The sequence below is a fragment of the Manis pentadactyla genome, chromosome 7, assembly GCF_030020395.1.
Source record: "Manis pentadactyla isolate mManPen7 chromosome 7, mManPen7.hap1, whole genome shotgun sequence".
Lineage (NCBI taxonomy): Eukaryota > Metazoa > Chordata > Mammalia > Pholidota > Manidae > Manis > Manis pentadactyla.
The window spans coordinates 54,879,774-54,902,574 of record NC_080025.1 but is presented as its reverse complement, the minus strand read 5'-3'; the positions used below and the strand labels follow the sequence as shown (position 1 = coordinate 54,902,574).

Sequence of the window (22,801 nt, the reverse complement as noted above, 5' to 3'; positions counted from 1 at the left end):
AGTGACTTGTAGTTTTCAGAATATAAGTCTTTCACTTCTTTGTTTAGGTTTATTCCTAGGTATTTTATTTTTTTTGATGCAATTGTGGATGGAGCTGTTTTCCTGATTTCTCTTTCTGTTGGTTCATTGTTGGTATATAGGAAAGCCACAGATTTCTGTGTGTTGATTTTGTATCCTGCAACTTTGCTGTATTCCAATATCAGTTCTAGTAGTTCTGGGTGGAGTCTTTAGGGTTTTTTATGTACAGTATCATGTCATCTGCAAATAGTGACAGTTTGACTTCTTCTTTGCCAATCTGGATTCCTTGTATTTTTTTGTTTTGTCTGATTGCCGTGGCTAGGACCTCCAGTACTATGTTAAATAACAGTGGGGAGAGTGGGCATCCCTGTATAGTTCCCAATCTCAGAGGAAATGCTTTCAGCTTCTCGCTATTCAATATAATGTTGGCTGTGGGTTTTTCATAGATGGCCTTTATTATGTTGAGGTACTTGCCCTCTATTCCCATTTTGCTGAGAGTTTTTATCATGAATGGATGTTGAACTTTGTCAAATGCTTTTTCAGCATCTATGGAGATGATCATGTGGTTTTTGTCTTTCTTTTTGTTGATGTGGTGGATGATATTGATGGACTTTCGAATGTTGTGCCATCCTTGCATCCCTGGGATGAATCCCACTTGGTCATGGTGTAGGATGGTTTTGATGTATTTTTGAATTCGGTTTGCTAAAATTTTGTTGAGTATTTTTGCATCTACGTTCATCAGGGATATTGTTCTGTAGTTTTCTTTTTTGGTGGTGTCTTTGCCTGGTTTTGGTATTACGGTGATGTTAGCTTCATAGAATGAGTTTGGGAGTATCCCCTCCTCTTCTATTTCTTGGAAAACTTTAAGGAGAATGGGTATTATGTCTTCTCTGTATGTCTGATAAAATTCCGAGGTAAATCCATCTTGCCCGGGGGTTTTGTTCTTTGGTAGTTTTTTGATTACCGCTTCATTTTCGTTGCTGGTAATTGGTCTGTTTAGATTTTCTGTTTCTTTTTGGGTCAGTCTTGGAAGGTTGTATTTTTCTAGGAAGTTGTCCATTTCTCCTAGGTTTCCCAGCTTGTTAGCATATAGGTTTTCATAGTAGTCTCTAATAATTCTTTGTATTTCTGCGGGATCTGTTGTGATTTTTCCTTTCTCATTTCTGATACTGTTGATTTGTGTTGACTCTCTTTTCCTCTTAATAAGTCTGGCTAGAGGCTTATCTATTTTGTTTATTTTCTCAAAGAACCAGCTCTTGGTTTCATTGATTTTTGCTATTGTTTTATTCTTCTCAATTTTATTTATTTCTTCTCTGATCTTTATTATGTCCCTCCTTCTGCTGACCTTAGGCCTCATTTGTTCTTCTTTTTCCAATTTCGATAGTTGTGACATTAGACCATTCATTTGGGATTGCTCTTCCTTTTTTAAATATGCTTGGATTGCTATATACTTTCCTCTTAAGACTGCTTTTGCTGTGTCCCACAGAAGTTGGGGCTTAGTGTTGTTGTTGTCATTTGTTTCCATATATTGCTGGATCTCCATTTTGATTTGGTCATTGATCCATTGATTATTTAGGAGCGTGTTGTTAAGCCTCCATGTGTTTGTGAGCCTTTTTGCTTTCTTTGAACAGTTTATTTCTAGTTTAATGCCTTTGTGGTCTGAAAAGTTGGTTGGTAGGATTTCAATCTTTTGGGATTTACTGAGGCTCTTTTTGTGTCCTAGTATGTGGTCTATTCTGGAGAATGTTCCATGTGCACTTGAGAAGAATGTGTATCCTGTTGCTTTTGGATGTAGAGTTCTGTAGATGTCTATTAGGTCCATCTGTTCTAGTGTGTTGTTCAGTGCCTCTGTGTCCTTACTTATTTTCTGTCTGGTGGATCTGTCCTTTGGAGTGAGTGGTGTGTTGATGTCTCCTAGAATGAATGCATTGCATTCTATTTCCTCCTTTAGTTCTATTAATATTTGTTTCAGGTGTGTTGGTGCTCCTGTATTGGGTGCATATATATTTATAATGGTTATATCCTCTTGATGGACTGAGCCCTTTATCATTATGTAATGTCCTTCTTTGTATTTTGTTACTTTCTTTATTTTGAAGTCTGTTTTGTCTGATACCAGAATTGCAACACCTGCTTTCTTCTCTCTGTTGTTTCCTTGAAATATCTTTTTCCATCCCTTGACTTTAGTCTGTGCCCGTCTTTGGGTTTGAGGTGAGTCTCTTGTAAGCAGCATATGGATGGATCTTGTTTTTTTATCCATTCTATTACTCTGTGTCTTTTGATTGGTGCATTCAGTCCATTTACATTTAGGGTGATTATTGAAAGGTATGAATTTATTGCCATTGCAGGCTTTAAGTTTGTGGTTACCAAAGGTTTAGGGTTAGCTTCTTTACTATCTTACTGTCTAACTTAACTCGCTTGTTGAGCTATTATAAACACAGTCTGATGATTCTTTATTTCTCTCCCTTCTTATTCTTCCTCCTCCCTTCTTCATTTGTTGGGTGTTTTGTTGTGTGCTCTTTTTAGGAGTGCTCCCATCTGGAGCAGTCCCTGTAGGATGCCCTGTAGAGGTGGTTTGTGGGAGGCAAATTCCCTCAACTTTTGCTTGTCTGGGAATTGTTTAATCCCTCCTTCATATTTAAATGATATTCGTGCTGGATACAGTAGTCTTGGTTCGAGGCTCTTCTGTTTCATTGCATTAAGTATATCATGCCATTCTCTTCTGGCCTGTAGGGTTTCTGTTGAGAAGTCTGATGATAGCCTGATGGGTTTTCCTTTGTAGGTAACCTTTTTTTTCTCTCTGGCTGCTTGTAATACTTTGTCCTTGTCTTTGATCTTTGCCATTTTAATTATTATGTGTCTTGGTGTTGCCCTCCTTGGATCCCTTGTCATGGGAGTTCTGTGTACCTCTGTGGTCTGAGAGGCCATTTCTTCCCCTAGTTTGGGGAAATTTTCAGCAATTATTTCTTCAAAGACATTTTCTATCCCCTTTTCTCTCTCTACTTCTTCTGGAATACCTATGATTCTTATATTGTTCCTTTTCGATTGGTCACTCAGCTCTCTTAAAATTCTTTCATTCCTGGAGATCCTTTTATCTCTCTCTGCATCAGCTTCTCTGCGTTCCTGTTCTCTGTGTTCTAGTCCATTAATGGTCTCTTGCATCTCGTCCATTCTGTTTTGAAGTCCTTCCAGAGCTTGTTTTATTTCTGAATTCTCCTTCCTTAGTTCTTGCATATTTCTCTGCAAGTCCATCAGCATGGTTATGACTTTTGTTTTGAATTCTTTTTCAGAAAGACTGGTTAAATCTATCTCCTCGGGTTCCTTTTCAGGGGAAGATGTAGCAGATGCCGAAGCTGTCTGGGTTAGTCTTGTCTGGATCATATTTTTTTGCCTTTTCATGTTGACAGGTGCTATTGACTGTCAGCTGGGAGGGCCAAAATTTTCACTTACTACTGGCCTTTCTTTACTGGGACAACTCCGACCCCTAGTGGCTTGTGTTGTGTAATTGCGTGTGGAGTGGGTCTTTGTGTCTTGCCAGGCCGGAAGGGAGAAATTTCCCTTTCTGTGGGCGGAATTTGTCTCAGGCTGTTTCTCTGCTTTCGCAGCGCCCGGTGGGGTAATGGATGGGGGGCTGCTTGACTGTTTACCTCCGTGAGGGGTCTCAGAGCTGTTGCCCAGGGGGTTAGTGCACCCGGTTTTCCCTGTAATTTCCAGCTGCTGTACTGTGACCTGGGTTGTTTCCGTCAAGCTGTTAAGTCCCTGTCCCTTTAAGACTTTCAAAAAGCCCCCGCTTTTCTTTGTCACAGGGGCATCAGCTTCGGCACCCGCTCAGAGGTCTTACTCCCTGTTTCCCCAGTATCCAGGGCCCCCTGGGCATGTACTGTGTCTGCGCTCTGGCCCGGATGGCTGGGGCTGGGTGTTCGGCAGTCCTGGGCTCCGTCTCTCTCCCGCTCAGCCTATTCTTCTCCCGCCGGGAGCTGGGGGGAGGGGCGCTCGGGTCCCGCCGGGCCAGGGCTTGTATCTTACCCCTTCACCAGGTGCTGGGTTCTCGCTGGTGTAGCTGCAGTCTGGCCACTGTCCTGCGTCTTCTGGTCTCTCTTTTAGGGCTAGTTGTGTTTGTTGTATTTTCAAAAGTATATATGTTTTTGGGAGGAGATTCCCACTGTCCTACTCATGCCGCCATGTTGGCTCCGCCTCTCGCCGGAATGATTGAATCTAATTGTCTCTGATATATGGTCATAGATGGCTCTTTTGGCTGTTTAATTAAATGTGAATTTTTAGAAATTGTGGGCAATAAAATGAATACATGCTTAGCAATTAGAGTAATTTACAATCCACTTAAGGAAGACAAGACATGTAGTTGAAGCAGTAAGAAGAAAAACAATAATAAATCGATCAGTGTCATATACCAGTATAAGTGCTAAGTTGTGAGTGCAACTAGATAAGTTGAGAATTAGAAGAGAAAGGATACAAAAAGACTATGTTAATAGGGAATGAAAACTGAAATAGAATCACTATAACAATAAGGCTCACTATTTCAAGGATTTTTATGTACTCAGGTCAAAAAGTATGCCTGATCTTAAAGCATAGGAATTGAAATAACAGGGGCTGGGGTCATGGATTTTTAATACCAGAATTACAAAGGTTTTTAAGTGGAATAACATGAATGAACACGAATATGTGCGCTTAGTTTTCTCATAGAACCCCAGGTGAGAAGTGCTGCTAGGGTTAAGGGTTTTTGAAATGTACTAGAAGCAGCAAATATTGCAATATGTGATGGTTAAAAAAAAAAACCCAGAAACAACAGCTCGGTAGTATAACATCTTAAAGAGGAATTTAGAAATAGTTTCTGTGTTTGAGACACTGTTTGCTGGTTATTACCATTTTTTTTACAATGGAGTTGCCACCATTATTCACTGTGAAGAAGAGGATCTTTCCTATAATATTGTAGGAATATACTATATTCTTCTACATAATATTAAGTTCACAACAAATGGAGTAACTTATTTCTGGGCCACTATGGGAACAAAACTGATAGGAACTGGCAGAGCCTCCTCCAGCTGGATACACCCACAGTCCATCTCTTGAACCCTAGCCCCTTCTGCCAGGTTCCTCACTGCCTTGGCCAATGTCTGATGGCTCCGCAGCGCCCCTTGGGGCAGTGCTTGTCATAGCTGAATCCCTCTGGGCAATTAAGCAGCTTCCGAGTTTTGAGTCCTTCTGGAATTCTCTCTCACTGCGGGGCTGAGCGCTGCTTCTACCTTCCCACTTCTCCTTGCAGCTGCGACTGCCACCTCTCAGGGGCGCATTTGCCGCCATGGCCATCATCACGCAATGGCCTGCCCCTCCTCGCAGGACAAGATGCATTCCTGGGTTGGAGTTGTTCGCCCCAGCCCTACATGCTATCCTGGACTCAGGAACGTAATACCAAAGGCTTTTATTTGAAGGAAGAAAGTTCGTTGCCATGAACCATCAAATTTTCTTCCTTCTTCTCCTCCTCCTACTGCTTTTAAGGCTCTTCTGCTATGCCCTTTCCCCCGATTCTGGATGACATATCCCACTCCTAGGAAAATCTTCCAAGCTGGGACTGTAATCTGGTTCTTTGGGGAGTTCCATTTTGGGATCCTGACTCAAATCAAGTCCTAAATTCACTTCTAGGGGATGTTAAATTTTGGCTACACAAGAAAACTTTTTTGGGCCACTGTGCTATCACAGGTAAGAAAGCTATTGGAAAATAATTTAGAAAGGCAGAAAAATTGGCTATGGTATATGGACACTGTATCAGATACTAATGAAAACAATGTCATGCTGGGGTCCTTGGGGGCTACAGTAGAGGGAGTAGTGGAATTAGTATCAGAGAACAGGAGAGAGGACCCTGCTCTATGCTGAGACTAATTTTGGAGGGACTATTGCTGCTACACATAGTTGATGTATGACAACAGCTGGGGACTCATGTTGCATTCCCAGGAGCTTCTAGGAAAGGGCCTTTGACTCTTAAGTCACAGAAGCTTCTGGTTTGGAGCCTTTAAGGCTCTGCTGAGAATGGGTCTGAGACAGAGCAGGAAAAACTATCATGGTTGATTAGTGATGTCTGCTACTGAAGTGGGAGAGTAATGGGTGGCTCATGTACCACCCATTTATCAGCTTTGTCCTATAACATGCTATCTGGCTATATTATCAGGCTGTCTTCCATTCCTGAGTAGAGACCCCTTAAAGATGGGAAAGACTGAGTTTTAGGATCACTTGGAAAGCTGTGAGTCACAGAGCTTCATGCATTTTCCAAACAGGGGTACCATTTTAGAACTAAGGTGGAGGATGAAGGACAACAGGAAAGACAATCCTGAGTCCCAGAATATGAACTTAGAGCTCTTTGTATATCTAGTTCTCCAGATAAGTATTAGTCCTCAAATGAGCAAGGGCATGAGCGCTTCAGAATGTTGGCAGTAGAGTATGATCAGAGATGCTTGTCTGATTTCATAGTGAGCTAGCTGCTTCACAACTGCTACCACAGAAATACATACTGCTACCTGATGGAGTTCTTGAGAAGTTGCCCTTAAACATTAATTCATATGAAATTCAAATAGTGTAAACAATAAATAATGTTATGAGGTGTTTTTATAATTATATGCAAAAGAACAATTTACATAAATGCTTTAGGCAGAATATATTAAAATTAAGAGTTTTGATTTAGACTTCACTGAAGAAATTAAAATAACAGGAGCAAGAGAGAAAATCCTCAGAATTCTTAAAAATTTTAGTATTTAGGAATTAGGGGTCTTTCAAAAATAGGATCCAAGAACTTCTTCAAAATTCTTGTTGGAAAACTCAACTTTGGTTATCTAAGTTATCTGAGAAAATTTGAAGAAAGTTTGATCTTTAAGCAAAGTTAAGACTCATAAAGCCATAGGGGAAGCAATAACCATAGGGAAGACATGGTTGAAACGGGAAGTTATCAGATTAATTTCCAGCCAATGTGGCTGAGCAAGCTGGAACAGAAAGATGTGCTATCTAGGCCTAAACATGTGGGAATATTAAATAATTAATTCAAAATATTTTTATTTCAAAAATTTTCAATTTAGGTGAAAACTAAGAGAAAGAAATGTCTAGGAAGGAAAAGCAAACCAGGAAACTGAAGTCCTAGGGGTTAGTGATGACTGAAACAGAAAAGATTCATTGGGGTATTAGAAAGGAAATCGAGCCTTAACAGGCAGGCCTGGTCTTCAGAGATCTACATCCTCCTATGTCTACACTCTCTGGGGTTGAAAGTCCAGGGTTCAGCTTGCATATTCACAGTTATCTGTGGCTACATGTACGCTGCTGGAAATGAAGATGGGTTATAGGCTATACATATAGGAGCAAAGATGTTTGCCATCCTTAGGAATTTTATGTGGATGCAAAGTCATTGATGAGAAATTCAGGTCCCAGAATTGTCCTATCCGTAGATACAGATTTTTTTCAGCAAAGTGAAATAGGACGTCTCAGCTGAAAAATTAACATAGAACTTGACTGTTACCCTAGATATTGATGGGGCCACCCAAAGGCATGTAGGACACCACTGTGCAGCTATGCTTCCACAGGCCTGGCACAGGGGCTCACAAGAAACCAGTCCCTCTTGACTATTAGCTGTGAGTCTGAAGTTAACAAACACCAAAAGAAAAGGGATCCTCACAGATCTTGTCTCATAAGAATAAGAGAAAATAGAGCAAGCTGAGAAGATGTTAAAACAAGTGTAAAGGATAGAACTCATATGGCAAGAAAAGAAGAGGATGTTAAAAATATTCGCGATACAATTCTACAAATGACATGACGAAATGAAAAGACACACACACATCAAGATTATAAAAGAAAGATGGTTCAGAGAAACTGTCTGAGATTGGAAGAAGATCAAGGAGACATGACAACTACATGCAATGTGGAACTCCGGATTGGATCCTGGACCAGAAAAAGGACATTCGTGCAAAAACAGATTTGTATGAGATCTATAAAGTAGTCAAATATTGTATCCATGTTGATATCCTGGCTTCGATGATAATGGCACTATGGATATTAAAGATTTCAACTTTAGGGGAAGCTCTGTGTATTATTTTCTTTAAGTCTAAAATTATTTCTAAATGATTAGAAGAACCACCCCCAATCGCAGGGCAGGTGCAGGAGAAGCTGGGAGGCCGGTTGGCTGGGCAGCAGAGCGTCTCTACTCCAGGGCGAGGCGTGTCCACGTTACCCAGAGAACCGAGGCGGGCGCTGGAAGGAGTCCTGCCCCGAGCAGGTGCATCCCGGAGGTCCAGCGGAGCTGCTGGGGGCACTGGGGCGGGAGGAGGAGGCCGGCGCAGGGTAGCATCTTTCGGGGGAGCAGTTCTGGGCTGTGCCTTCGGCGTGGGGCGCCCGGCCGCAGAGCCCCGCCTCCGGTCCTGCCGCTGGGCGGGGCCTCGGGCGCGGTCGGGTGAGGAGGCGGGGCTCGCGCGCGGCCGGAGGCGCGGCGGGGACGTTGGCGCCTGGAGCGCTCTGCCCGGGCCCCTGGCGACCCTGTCCTCCCCTCGGTCTCCCTCGGCGCCCAGGTACTCTGACGAGGCGCAGCTCCCGGCGCAAGACCCCCAAGGCCTCGCAGGCGGCGCCTGAGATGCTCAGGACTGCCCGTCCCTGGCCTGTCACCGTCCCGGTCTAGCCCAGAGGAGGATCTGTTCTGTGTAAAGCGGGCTGGAGAACCCGGCACCTTCGCTGGGATGGAGTCCTGTTCGGGGCCCCTCCTATGTTGCTCTCACATACGCCGTCAGACCCACAAGGAAACGGCCCCACACCATCGAATAGGGCAGATGAGGGCGTTGGGGCCTCGTGGATTTAACCTGTGGGGCATTTATGTTGCGCTGTGGACACTGGTGGCCTCCTTCTAAAAATACAGTCTCCTTGGGAAGGGAGGGACCCAAGAAAGATCCACGAGCATGCTTATAGACAACATGTGTGCAAATGGAAATAGAGCACTGCATAATGCTTTTGGGAAACAAACGAAGCTATTTTAAGAAACTGTACTTCCTCACATTCCTACCTTGAGTCAGAATTATTGGGAGAGTAAGATGCTGTGGCTGCTGTCAGCATTTAGCACAGAGCCCAGCATGAGAGACGCCTTCAGTAACTTGCTCCTCTGTCCGCAGAACAGGGGAGCCACAATCCAACGATTGCTGAAGGAAAATTTGTAGGATACGTTCAGATGCTGCTTGAATGCATAAAGAGATTATTATTTAAATTCCCTCTTAAATGTTTTCTATTTTTCTTCCTTCCCTTTTTCGTGTGATAGTGGAAAAATGGCAAGCAAAAAGCGAGAAATCCAGTTACAGGTGGGCACGACCTATCAATTCTTTACCTGGTGTGCTGGCACTTGAAGACCCTTTACAGCGCCTTCTTTTGCAGGCAGTCATCAATAATCAAAGGCTGTGGGATGAGATGTTGCAGAACAAAGGCCTAACAGGTACTGGGGCTCCCCCCACCCTTGTCCAGCTCAGGGCATCTCATGGCACCCCAACACAGAGCGTGGCTCCCACTTCCAGCATAAAACCTGCTATGTCTATGCTCTTGCACTGCCCCAGCGTTGGGATAAGCTGCCATTCTAGATTCTTTGACTGTTTTCCCACAAATATTATCATCTTCTAGTGATTGATGTTTACCAAGCCTGGTGTGGACCTTGCAAAGCAATGCAGACTTTATTCAGAAAATTGAAAAATGAGGTGAACGAAGATGAAATTCTGCATTTTGTTGTAGTAAGGATTTCATTCCCATTAAACTATTATTTTCTGTTATTTTAAGTGTTTATTCTCTTTAACGATTGTCTTAATTTAAACAACCTGTCAAGGCCAAGATGAACAATGTTTACTTGGCAGTTTTACTATATATTTAGTTCTACTAGACCTGAGAAGGAATGTGATTTTTATCCCCTTCCTATAATGGTGAAGTTGTTTACCAATGGCTGTGAACATTAGAAAAGTATATAAATTGATGTATGTCTACTTGACCTGTTTCTTTTAACCTGACCATCTGTTCAGAGTGTCTTTTAGAATAAGGATGAATGCTGTTTACCGGATAGAATTAGGTAGGACTCTGGACAATTACGCAGTTACTGATTTTCCAGTAATTGTGATTCCCATCCCCACCCCCACCCCCAACTTACTTGCCTTCCAAATGTGACAAGGGATTAAAATATTACAGCCAAATTCATTGATTTCATTGTATTGATTATCCAATTTATCCATGTTAAGTTAGCAACTGTTTAGAACTTTATTGTCTAGTATGGTGGCCTTAGGCACAAGTGGCTATTGAGCATTTGACATATGGCTAGTGCAAATGAGAAACTGAATTTTTAATTTTAATTAATTTAAATTTAAAAACTGATAATTCAGCATTATAAAGCTATTAAAGTTATTTGAGACAATTTGGGTATGTGAATCCACTTTTTTGACTCTAAATTTTAAGAAATCTAATTGAAGATCAATTATTTCTGATTATAATTTAGCCTACAAATTGAGATGTACTCTAAGTATAAAATCCACAGTAGATTTTGAAGACTTAGTATGAAAAAAAGAATGTGAACTATCTCAACAATTTTTTACCTTGATTATGTGTTGAAATGACCATATTTTGGATATCTTGGATTAAGTAAAAAATATTTTAGTGGTATTTTCAGCTTTTTCTTTTTAGTTTTTAAATGTGGTTACTAGAGAATAAAAAATATATATATTTGGTTCACATTCTATTTCTATTGGACAGAAACACATGTAAAACAACTAGACCTAAGATGCAGAAGCAATAACTGACTGCCTATTTTTACTTCTTATATTGCACACATAATCCTTGATATAGACATGAACCATTGTATGTTCTCCTGTACACAGGCCTTCGGTCACCCTTCCCAACCCAGACATTGGGAAAAATTTGTTTACTGACCTTAACTTCTTTTTGACTATTCATCCCCTTTTGAAGATACATTCTTTATAAGGACTTCTTTTTCTTAGTTCAGGGTTACAAACAAGCAGTCTAAAGCTTAGAAACTCACCTCTTCTTATTATTTGTCTTCAAGAGAGTGGGTGGTTATATACAATCATTACATCTTTTTGTCCAGAGGTTGACATTGTCTTCTGGAATGAGGGTCTTACAGTTTTTTAAAGGGAAGCATTTGATAACAACCTGTTTCACTCTGAAAAGTCAGAAATACCTGAATGGAGCTGGGATATGATTTGAGATTTGATTCTTAGCAGGGAGGAAGAACTAAGTTCAGACCACAGAGAGTGGAGCCTAAAGGGGATTAGCACATGCAGTTGACAAGGGGTTGGTAAAAAAAAGTTAAAAGACCACATCAGAAAGATCCAGCATCTGGCAAATGAATCACAGAGTTCAAGGGTCAGAAGTTCTTGTGAGTCCTGGCAGTTGGCATTAGGGAAGTTTGTCTGGAAGTGGTAGGGTGCAAGTGCCTGGGCTGGGGATCAGGGGAACTCCGGGAATCTAAAAGGGAAGCAGAGTCAGTGGGGAGAGAGTGAACAAGGAGACCCCCTGCTCACCTGTCACGCTATCTGGAAGGGAACTGGGGCATAAGAAAGAGAGCAAAGCAAGAAGTCTCTAGACACTGAGGACGTGTGACTTGATGCTGTGTCCCCATGTGGTTTAGAGTCATTAAATGCCTCCTTGTTTATAGAGTCTGAGCAGCAAAAAACCTGGGCTATGTATGTGGGTTGCACACGGTGGTGGAGGCTGAGGTGCAGGCTGAGAAGTGGATGTGGAGAGAATTAGACCACAGAGATTGTTGGGCTCCCATTTTTTCACAGCTCAGAGCTGTATGAGGAGGCAAGTCTTAACAGTGCTTCTTCTAGTGCCAGAGGCTTCTGACTGTGTCCTCCCAGCGGTACCCCAACCAAGCAGAATTCCTCAACCGACTTCACAGGGAGTCAGTTCTCTTACTACATCTGTCCCACTGGGAAGTGTTGGTAAATTCTTTCCAAAGTATGTCCTATTCATAACACCAGTATCTGTTGAATTTTAGCAGAAACAAAATTTGTGAGTTTTCCCTGAGTAGTTTTTTTCCCTTTGTTATGTTTAAGCACACTCAACAGTAGTGCATTCATATAGATTGATGCTGTTTTTCTGCTATGACCTGCTCATAACGGGTGAAAATATTTAATACAGTGGCCAAACCTTCACTGGGTGCAATGAAGCGCGCCCTCTGCTGGATATTTGACTTTCTGCAGTTAACCCAGGAAAGGGGCCCTTTCCTGAACTTGTAAATTTAAGACCAAAATGAAAACCTATGAGGCTGATTTACATATTGAAATCACCCTAAGCGGAATGGTCAATATGTTTTCCGTTATGTGCTCTTTTAAAAGACTTGAAGACTTGTACTAACATTGTACCTATAACTTACAAAAACTCAGCAAATATTATTTATTGTAGTTTTTATATTATTAAATACTTTAATTGTTGATACTTTATTATAAACATTCTAATGATGATACCTAGACTTCTTTTAAATGTAATCTTTGACTTCTGTCCTTTAGTATTTAGATGAGTTCCTTTTAGTCTTTTCCCTTTTTTTTGAAAGCAGAACCCTCTTAAAAAAAAAAAAAAAGGAAAGAAAAGAAAATTTGATAGAATCCAATATGTTAAGAAAAGATTACAACCTCTGAGGGCTGATGGCTTGGCTTCCACATTATTATTTGATATATAGTTATTTTTAATCAAGGTAGGACAACTTGAAATTTATCAAAAAAATTTAAGAAAATTGCAAACATAAAATAAAATACAATTTATTTACAAAATAAAAATCAAAAACTTGGACATTTGACAAGCAATTCATTCAAGGAGCACTCAGTGAGTGTCTGTTCTATGCATGGCCCTGTGACTGATGCAGGGGGTGGGGTGACGTGCAAAGATGAACATGAACTCTCTTCTACCCATGCACATAGCTCTCCTTCCAACAGAGGAAATGAGATAGGCTCATATAACAGTAGTGCAGTGTTGCAAGGGACACCAGGGGCCCGGAGAGAGGGGCAGTGCTATGTGGAGTAGGAGAAGATTTGCAGCAGGAAGGGGGAAGACAAGAGTTCTTGGATACTTGAGCTGGATTGGAAAAGGAAGGGCAAAGAACAGGTCAGGAGAGAGGAAAGCGTGATGGTACATAGTAAACCCTTACAAGGAGACGAGTTTAGCAACAGTTTGAGCCATAAAGATGAAAAGTAAGAAGTAAGGTTGAGGCCAGATGAGGCAGGACCTGCCAGTATTTGAGCCTTAAAATGCCTGTATCATACTCAGAAAACAAATGACGTGGGTATAGTTTCCTTTATTATTAAATGACAATTTTTTTTCAGGCAGAAGCTGACAGCATTGTGACTTTGCAGCCATTTAGAGATAAATGTGAGCCTGTTTTTCTCTTCAGTGTCGTAAGTATAATGCTTCAAATGTATAATCAGATTCCAGTTTACAGTTAAAAAGTAAGTAGCATTGTAAAACTACTATGGAACTATTTTTTGGTGATAGTTTGATAGTTGTAGGTTTTTCTTGCTTTATCTTTGTCTATTAATATATGTTATAACTTAACTTCTAAGACTCATAACGGACCTCAGACCTCATAATGGGCTGAGGAAATTAAATTACCACACACTGAGTTGATCGAGGAAAAGAAAAATAAGATGGCATTTACCTTTCCTAAAGAAACAGAGATTTATATGATGCATTATTTTTTTTCTTTAAATGTATTTACTTATTTTTGTGAAATGCAGAAATTTTAGGGTACAGCTTAATGAATTTTGGCATGCATATACACTCATGTAACCATCATCTAGATCAAGATAGAGAACATTTTAATTTTTTTCTCTTTTTTCACCTTTTTGGCCCTTCTCTGCACTTCCTCTCCTATGGCAACTGACAGTCTGTTCTCTTTGTCTATGGGTCTATTTTTGTTTTATTTGTTTGGTTTTTTAGATTCCACATATAAGTGTAATCATACAGTATTTGTCATTCTTGGTCTGACATACTTCACTTGGCATAATACCCTCTAGGTCCATGTGAGATGAATTATTTTTTTCAGGACTGAAAAATTGTAAATTTCTTAGATACCCAGTAGTAGAGAATTGGTTATAAATATTCATGTATATCAAGACAAAGAAATATCCATATGATCACTATTTTGTATTATATATGCTCTTATCTCTATACTGACAAATGCATAGAAGACAGGAAGATCATTCACCAAATTGTTCACAGTAGTTTTCTACATATGGAAGAAGGATGCATAATTTTAGTTTTCTACTTTCTACTTTTCCATTTTTCCCAACACACAACTTTAATAATCAGAAAAACATAAGTGCCATTTTCTGAAAGGAGAGTATTTATTTAGGCGTTAAATTGTGTGACACGAAGTCTAGCTGTGACACAACTGAAGAAACGGGACAGTAAGGAAAACCTTCGCAGAGGGAGCTTGGTCTATCCCTCTGCTGCAGGACAGTTCATCATTTTTTTGATATTAGAAATAATGATTTTAAAACACTTATTGGCTCCAACTTTTGCCCCTGTTAAACAATACTCTTCCAACTACATCCATACCAAGGAACTGAATTTAAAAAATTACATTGCTCTAAGTTGGAGTTGTAGAATTTGATGATTTAGATGAGAGGTCAGCCAGCATTTGCTGTAAAGGGCCAGATAAGTATTTTCAGCTTTGCAGAAATACACTTTCTGTAGTGGGTCATGGTTTTCTGACCCCTGGCCTAGACATAGTTTAGGGAACCAGGATGAGTAACTGCGCAGAGGCCGAGATGGGGTTGGTGGGCTAACGGAACAAGGAAGGGACTCTAGCAGCAGTGGCAGGGCATGTGGTTGAGGAAGAAAGACTGGGCAGGTGGACACTCTGGGATGGTCATCGCCTGTCAGTCTGCTCAGGTTTGATCAGTAGACCCATGCCCACTCTCCTTAAATAGACCATCCAGTCCCCAGTGTCTTACCTGCAATCAATGTCTAAAGTTTAAGTCCATTCTTCCTCCCTGCCATGCATGGCCCTCCTTCTAATGCTTCAGAATTTTCTTTTCCTGACGGTTCAATTCTTCCTCTCTTTCAAACACTTTCACTCTGTGGCATCTGGAACTGATGGAAGTTCCAGAATGATGAAGTATCCTTAACCCAGTATCCTTAACCACATCTTTGAGCTTTTGCTCCACTCCCTTGACTTTCCTTAAATATGACTCCTAACTTAGGACATTTTTCTCTGCAGCCAGGAGTGGTGACTGTTTTCTTGGATTATGTTTTTTGAGGCCATCAGTTGAACTGATGTTCCCTTTACTCTTCTTACTTCAATAACTTTTTTTCCTTGCTAATTAGAGATCCACTCTTTTCAGCTAACCTCCTTCCCTACCCCTCACTGCTGTCATTTACTGGTTTTCAGATAGATGCTGAAGACCTTGGCATGTGGCTCAAACTCTTCCTTTCAAGACCTTCACCATACCAGGTGTCCCCTCACTCTGGCCTTGTTTGCCATATTCCCTTCAGCCTTAGGACCTTTGCATCTCTGCTCCTTTTGCCTAGAATGCTCTTCCTCCATTTTCCTAGTTATCTCTTACCCGTCTTTCAGATTTTCAACCCAGATTCCCTTCCTGATGTTGGTAAGTACCTTTGGTGGTCTCCTTGACCAGGACAGTCCTGTGGATGCTCCCAGAGTTTTGTGTTTCTCTTCATGAAACCTATCGTGGTTGGTTTTTCACATGTGTTTGTCCATGGGTTGTCTCGTTTTTGTTTTGTTTTCTGTATTTTAATCACGTCAGGTACCAGGCCTATTATTCCATACCACCATGCTTGGTACTATGCCCATAAACAGACTTTTAGCAAGTATGTGTTGACAGACAAAAGGGCATAGTGTTGAGCATAATTAGAGAAGGCAGTGTTGGGAGGGCCACTCAGAGCCGTTAAAATATAATGTAGGGATGCCTTGCCTTTGGTCATGGGAGGACAAAATGGAATATATAGAACTTGAAGATCTGGGTTTACCAAATCAATGTATACTTTCACATACTAGTGCCTAATTTTAAAAGAGCTAATAATAATAGCTGAAAGTATTGTTGGGGGCATGGGGCAGGGTAGGATGACTTAGTCCTGTTGAAGTCTTAACTTACCCTGAAAATGAAAGTTCCTTCATTCTTTCTTTTCCCCCAAAGGATGGCAAAATTATTGCAAAAATTAAAGGTGCAAATGCACCACTTGTTAATCAAAAAGTTATTAGCTTGATCAATGAGGAGAAGAAAATTGCAGCAGGTGAAATGGATCGCCCTCAGGTAATATTTTGGATTCCTACATTAAAGAAAAAATTACATCTGTTTTGTTGTTTTCCTAAAGCATTTTACCTAACTTTATAACCATCTAGATGTCTCAATGGTGTAAACTTTCTAGGAAGTGTTTTGGCAATTTGAATCAAAGGCCTTAAAAAACATATAAATTATATCATTTGAATAATTGTACTCCAATAATTTTCCCTAAGAAAATAATGAGACAAAAATAGAAAAGGATGTTTATTGCAGTGTTGTCCATGTTTTTAAAAATGTAGACTCAACCTAAATGTCTAACAACAGTGAATAGGTTACATAAAATGTCTGTGGTTTATACAAATTCATGCAATGGAATATTATCCAGTGATAATATTCTAGTGTTCTAGCTCTGATATAGAACGAGGGACAAGATTAAGAAAAGAATACACTCTAAGAGGATACTTGGAATAAGATCCTGTGTGTGTGAAGTGTAGTACCTGTATAATAAGATATGAAATACTTGAAAATTAAGAAATGATACATAAAGCATTTGGAGGTATGAACAAAGTAGCTTAAGAAAACAAGCCACACAAAGTGATCAGAATATAGGCAGATAAATAGAAGCAACTGGTACTATTGAAATACACACACACACACACACACACACACACACACACCAAACAAATAACAACAAAAAGAAAAAGCATGAATTTAAGAAACAAAGTGGAGACAAATCAAGAAATATTGAAAAAGAGAAATAATGAAAGTATAGGCTCAAGTTTGCATAAGTACTTGCTATAAAAAGTGTCAGCAAAACAGGATAGGATAAAAATTCAATTAGCAGGTTTAGGAATATGGGCTATTTGTATAAGAAAACTGTATTGTTTCCTCATATCATATATGTAAATAAATTACAGATGAATTGAAGAGCTGAATATGAAAAAACAAAGCATAAAAGTATTAGAAGAAAATATTGGCAAACATATTGTTACAGGTTGAGGAAGGCTTTGTAAGCATAACACAAAACAGAGATATCAAATGAGAAAAAATTGATAGATTTGATTATTTCAAACTTTGAAGTATACCCTAAAATGTAGAAGGAAAGCAGTAAATTGGGAAAAGTTCTTGCACTATGTGTCAATGTGATAATATCCAAAGTGTGTACAAAGTATTTTATGAACATGTAGAAAAAAATGAACATTTTGATGGAAACTGACAAATGACAAATATGGGGAATTTACATTTATAATAGGGATTTTTCTCATCCAAGGACATTTTTCTTTACTTTTTCATGTTTTTTTGTTTTTTAGGGAATTGATTCCATTTTCTTCTGTCTCCTTCTCTCTTTCTGCTCCTCCTACTTCTTTTTGAAAATTATAAACAATAAGAATTATTGAGGACTTACTGTTTGCTAAGATTTTCAAACAGATGTCCTTATTTAATACTTACAGAAATCTTTTTCCTTACCAGTTTTTTTGAGATTATATTAACAAATAATATTGTATTAATTTAAAGAATAGAATAATGATCTGATACATGTGTATATTGTAAAATGCTTACTACACTAAGTTCAGTTTACATTTTTCACCTCACATAGTTATAGTTTTATCTTGTGATGGGAACTTTTAAATCTAATCTCTTAGCAACTTTCCAATATACAATGCAGTATTGTTAACTATAGTCACCATGCTGTACATTCCATCCTCATAACTTATTTATCTTAGAACTGGAAGTTTGTATCTTTTGAGCACCTTCACCCAATTCCCTGACTTCCACCACCTCTGGCAACCATCATTCTGTTCCCTGTATCTATGGGTTCATTTTTTTTATATTCCAAGTATAAGTGAAATCATACAGTATTGGTCATTCTCTGTCTGATTTACTTCACTTAGCATAATTCCTTCAAGGCCCATCCATGTTGTCTCAAATGGCTAGATTTCATTCTTGGTAATAGATGGATAATATAACATTATATATATATTTTGAATATCCCATTTTCTTTATTCATTTATCTGCCGCTGGACACTGAAGTTGTTTCCATATCTTGGCTATTGTAAATAAGGCGGCAGTGAACATGGGAGGGCAGACAACTTAGAGGTGGTGAGTTTATAACTGGTCATAGTGGTGTCTTAAGATGCTTTGTATTTCTGTAATACTGGTTGTAATGTCTCCTCTTTCACTTCTAATTTTATGTACTTGAGTCTTCTCTCTTCTCTTCTTCTGCATCCAGCTAAAAGTTTATCTAGTTTGTTTATTTTTCAAAACACCAGCTTATTTTCATTGATTTCTTTCCACGGTCTTTTATCTATTTTATTTATTTATGCTGTGATCTTTGTTATTTCCTTCCTCTACTAACGTTGGCTTCATTTGTTTCCTTTTTTGGGTTTCTTGAAATGTAGTTAGGTTGCTTATTTGAGATCTTTCTTTTTTCTTAATGTAGGCATTTATCACCATGAACTGCCCTCTTATGAGCTCTTTTGTTGCATCCCATAAGCACGCTGCATTTCCATTTTCATTTGTTTCAAGGTAGTTCTTAATTTTTTTTTTGATTCATTGGTTGTTTGGTGGTATGGCGTTTAATCTCTATGTATTTGTGAATTTTCCAGTTCTCTTCTTGTGTTTGATTTCTAGTTTCCTACCATTGTGGTTGGAAAAGATGTTTGATGTGGCCTAATATATAATGTGTCCTGTGAATGTTTCATGTGCCCTTGAGAAGAATGGTGCTTTTGGATGGAATGTTCTGTAAATGTCTGTTAAGTCCATCTGGTCTAACATGTAGTTTAAGTCCAAGGTTTCCTTATTGGTTTTCTGTCTGGATGGCTTATTCATTGCTGGTTCAGCTGAGCCTTGAATACCAGCCCTGCTGGCCACCACAGTCAGGTTATCAAGGGATGTGTCATCTGGGCAGGAGCCACAAAAGTCCATGTGCCAGATGTGTGTTCAAGCTGTCTTTGCATTGGTGCCAGTGAACTGAAGCAGGCCAGAGGGATAGTGCGAAGATGGTGCCTGCCAGCCTGCCCAGTTTCTGGAGAGGATTGCACTTGGCCCTTAGATATATGTCAAACTAGGAGCCTGATCTTTAGGCTGCAGCCCCTAGACATGCAAATAAGATTCCTTTAGGGAAATATTGGGAGTTAGGTGCCTCTGACTGCTGCTTCTTTGCTTCGCCCAGGGTTGGGATGCGGGTAGCCTGTCAAGAACTATTTCATTGTTTGCTACAGTGGTATATCCATGTGCAAGCTCTGCTGGTCAGTGAGCGAGGTGACCAAAGAGTTCATCTCCTGGGCAGCAGCTGCAAAAGCTGGGGGGGCCAGACAAATGTATAAGCATCCTCCAAGGAGACACGGGTGACCTGGAGCAGGGCAGAGGGAGAGCATGGAACTGGTGCCTGCTGGCCTCCCTGGTCTTTGCAGAGGATTGTAGTAAGGCCCTAGACCCGAGATAAATTAAGAGCTTGACTCGCAGGCTACAGCTTTTCAAGGAGAAACTGGGCGCCCCATTCAGCTGCCCTTGCCCTGAGCCTTGCCCAGCAAGCCCTCCCCAGCCTGTGAAGGACTCGTGGTCTCATGGGCACAAGCCCCAGCTGGCTCTCAGAGCTGGCATTTTGAGGGTCCATCTCTCAGTTGGAAGTTTTAAATTTGGGGTACTAGATGTTGGATCCAAACCCTTGACTCCTCAGGGAGGTGTGAGTTCCCTCCCAACTGTACATCCCTGTGGTGGGGGCAGAGTTCATGGCAAAATGGTGTCTCAACCTCTCCAACCCAGTGCAAAACATTTTTTCTTATTTGCCTGATGTGTAGGAGTCGCTTAGCTATTTTCTGGATTTCTTTCTGAGGGAATTTTTCCATTACGCTGCTGTAGATTTGGTGTGTCCACGGGAGGAGGTGAGTTCAGGAGCCTTCTGTGTTACAATCTTGAACAGGAAACTTAAGAAATCCTAGAAGATATTTACAAATGGTAAGACAAGGCTTAAAAAGATTAAGTGGTCTTTGGAATGTGCTGTGTATTTTCCATTTATGACACATCTTAATTTGGAGTACCTTCATCTGGAGTGCTTAGTCTTACGTGATTAGTGGCAGGCCCGTTAGCCAGTACAGGTCCAGCAAACACAAGGTCAGTTCAATCTGAGTTAGAGCTGGTATAATTATCTTATTTCTGATTATGATAAGAGTGGGTGCTTACAGTACAGTTATTTTCAAACATTGTTGGGTCTTTAGTCCACTGAGAATTTGAAATGAGGCATTCGTTTGCCAAAAGATGTATATATGTAAATACATAAATCTTCAGCTAGTTCACAGGATTACAGAAGCACTTTCAGAGTTCTCAAGAAATGAAGACTCTCTCGTCCTTCCTAGTGTTTTACTCTATAGTAGGAAATAGGCTATTATCTCGAGCAAGACATTGTTTTGTAAGTTAAGGTGGTGTCTTTCTGTTCCTAGGCTACTAAGAGTAATGGTCAGGAAGAGATCTTAAAACTTATCAAATGCCCTTTTGATCTGTAACATACTTAGGAGTTTTTGCTTTCTTACTTGTTAATTTCTGCTTCTTTCTCATTTTATTCCTTGTGCACATCTTAGGTTTTAAGGTTTTTTTATTTTTAACTGTTTTCCACATAGCATATATACATTATTCTTGATCTCTTCTCATCCCAACCATTTTAAATACTCCTTATTTTATTTCAGTGGAAAGCTTGGGAAAAGTAGTGTTAGTTAAATGCAGGCACATTTCCACTTCACCTTCTATCCCTTGGGTTATAAATGTTTATTAGGAACAAAATTTCTAAAAACCCTTTCGTATTAAAATATAACTTTGGTTTGCATTTCTTTTCCATAGTATCAGGAAATTGCATTTGTAGACTCAGATACAGAAGATGCTGGGGAAGCACCCTATGAAAATGTTGGTAAGTAAATTTACTTTAAGGTAATGGCAAAGATTTGTGTACATGGATGTTCATTACAGAGTTAGCTGCAGAAAAGTGGGTAATGACATCAATGTTAACTGATAAGGGACTGGCAGGATAAATGATGATCTGTGCAGCACTAGACTTGGCTGCTAACAAGCAGCCTCTTCTCTCCCCTTGCTTTCTCTTTGGTCTCTGTGCCTGTAGCCTTTCAGAGGTTACCCAGGACCAGGGGCTCCTGGTCTCATTAGTCCCCTGTGAGTAATCTGGACAGCAGCTTGCTCTTATTTCATCCTTCATCATCATCCAAAAACTTGTGAAAACAATTTCTTCCTTGATGACCCACATTCCTGGCTTACTTTCCAGGTGACAATTTCCTGCCTTCACTGGAATGTCAGCGTAGGTATGTGAGTGTGCGTTCATACTCTGAAGGGAGCAGGTGCAAACAGCGTGCTCAGTGAGCTAGCTTGCACTAAAAGCTCAGCCTGAGTATGTGTAGATAATGTGGATGAATTTGTAGATGGTAAATCCATCAGTTGGTAATGTTTGCTTGCACTAAAACTACTCACCAGTGATACTGAGCTGAATGGATCATGGGTGTGGTTCTAAGGCAAGTGAATTGTGTTAAAATAACTAGCACCCACCTACTCATTGTTTTTTCCTTATTGACTGCAAACTCTTGTAACTGTCCTGCATGCAAACATAGGAACTGCACTTTTATTTTAAGTAGAAACTCTTTGGCTGTTGAAATGGTGTAAAAAGAATAAAGCTGTCAATGGACAAAATTTCACTGAACATTAGTAGTTCACATTTCTAATTGCCAAGTCTTTTATTACTTAGACTTTGTGTCAAGAAAATGAAATTCTTCTTTTTTTTCCCTAGAGCCACTTCACACTATTGCTATCATCAAACCTGACGCTGTGATTTCTAGAAAAGCTCTAGAAATTAAAGAAAAAGTAAGTAATATTTTCCAACAACACTAAGCTACAAAATAACAACCCCTTAATTGTCAATTTGGAGACAAGCTTATCATTTATAGTAAAATAGAACATAATGAACTTCTGGTGCTAGGTCCCTCTAAGAACTTTACCAAGGTTAGAGCTATTCAGGCATCCTTATTTAAATAACTTTGCTCTACCAGCATCTAATATAAATGATAAAAATTATAGTTCTTATACTGGATTGTAACAAATGTTTGCAGTGTTTAGTTATGAGTAATGCAAACTTGTTATAAGCTTGCTTTATCCCCTGCATGTTGTCACAAATATATGTTCCTTTATAAAAAGGATATATACATGATAGCTTAAGAAAGCATTTATTTTATTTATTTATTTTTTTTGTGAGGGCATCTCTCATATTTATTGATCAAATGGTTGTTAACGACAATAAAATTCTGTATAGGGTAGTCAATGCTCAATGCACAATCATTAATCTACCCCAAGCCTAATTTTCGTCAGTCTCCAATCTTCTGAGGCATAACAAACAAGTTCTTACATGGAGAACAAATTCTTACATAGTGAATAAGTTACATAGTGAACAGTACAAGGGCAGTCATCACAGAAACTTTCGGTTTTGCTCATGCATTATGAACTCTAAACAGTCAGTTCAAATATGAATACTCATT

The 22,801-nt window shown here is 39.7% G+C and overlaps 1 protein-coding gene across 1 annotated transcript in view; it reads left to right on the top strand.

Moving 5' to 3' along the window:
* Positions 1 to 8,487: 8,487 nt before the first annotated feature.
* The window catches only part of NME8 (NME/NM23 family member 8), a 50,928-nt gene continuing 36,614 nt past the window's right edge, over positions 8,488 to 22,801 (top strand). The window contains exons 1-8 of the mRNA XM_036918940.2: positions 8,488 to 8,699; positions 9,305 to 9,344; positions 9,418 to 9,475; positions 9,658 to 9,764; positions 13,356 to 13,427; positions 16,191 to 16,307; positions 21,111 to 21,177; positions 22,060 to 22,133. Of these exons, the coding sequence (XP_036774835.2) occupies positions 9,312 to 9,344; positions 9,418 to 9,475; positions 9,658 to 9,764; positions 13,356 to 13,427; positions 16,191 to 16,307; positions 21,111 to 21,177; positions 22,060 to 22,133 (528 nt within the window). The 5' untranslated portion in view covers positions 8,488 to 8,699; positions 9,305 to 9,311. The remainder of the gene's footprint in view (positions 8,700 to 9,304; positions 9,345 to 9,417; positions 9,476 to 9,657; positions 9,765 to 13,355; positions 13,428 to 16,190; positions 16,308 to 21,110; positions 21,178 to 22,059; positions 22,134 to 22,801) is intronic.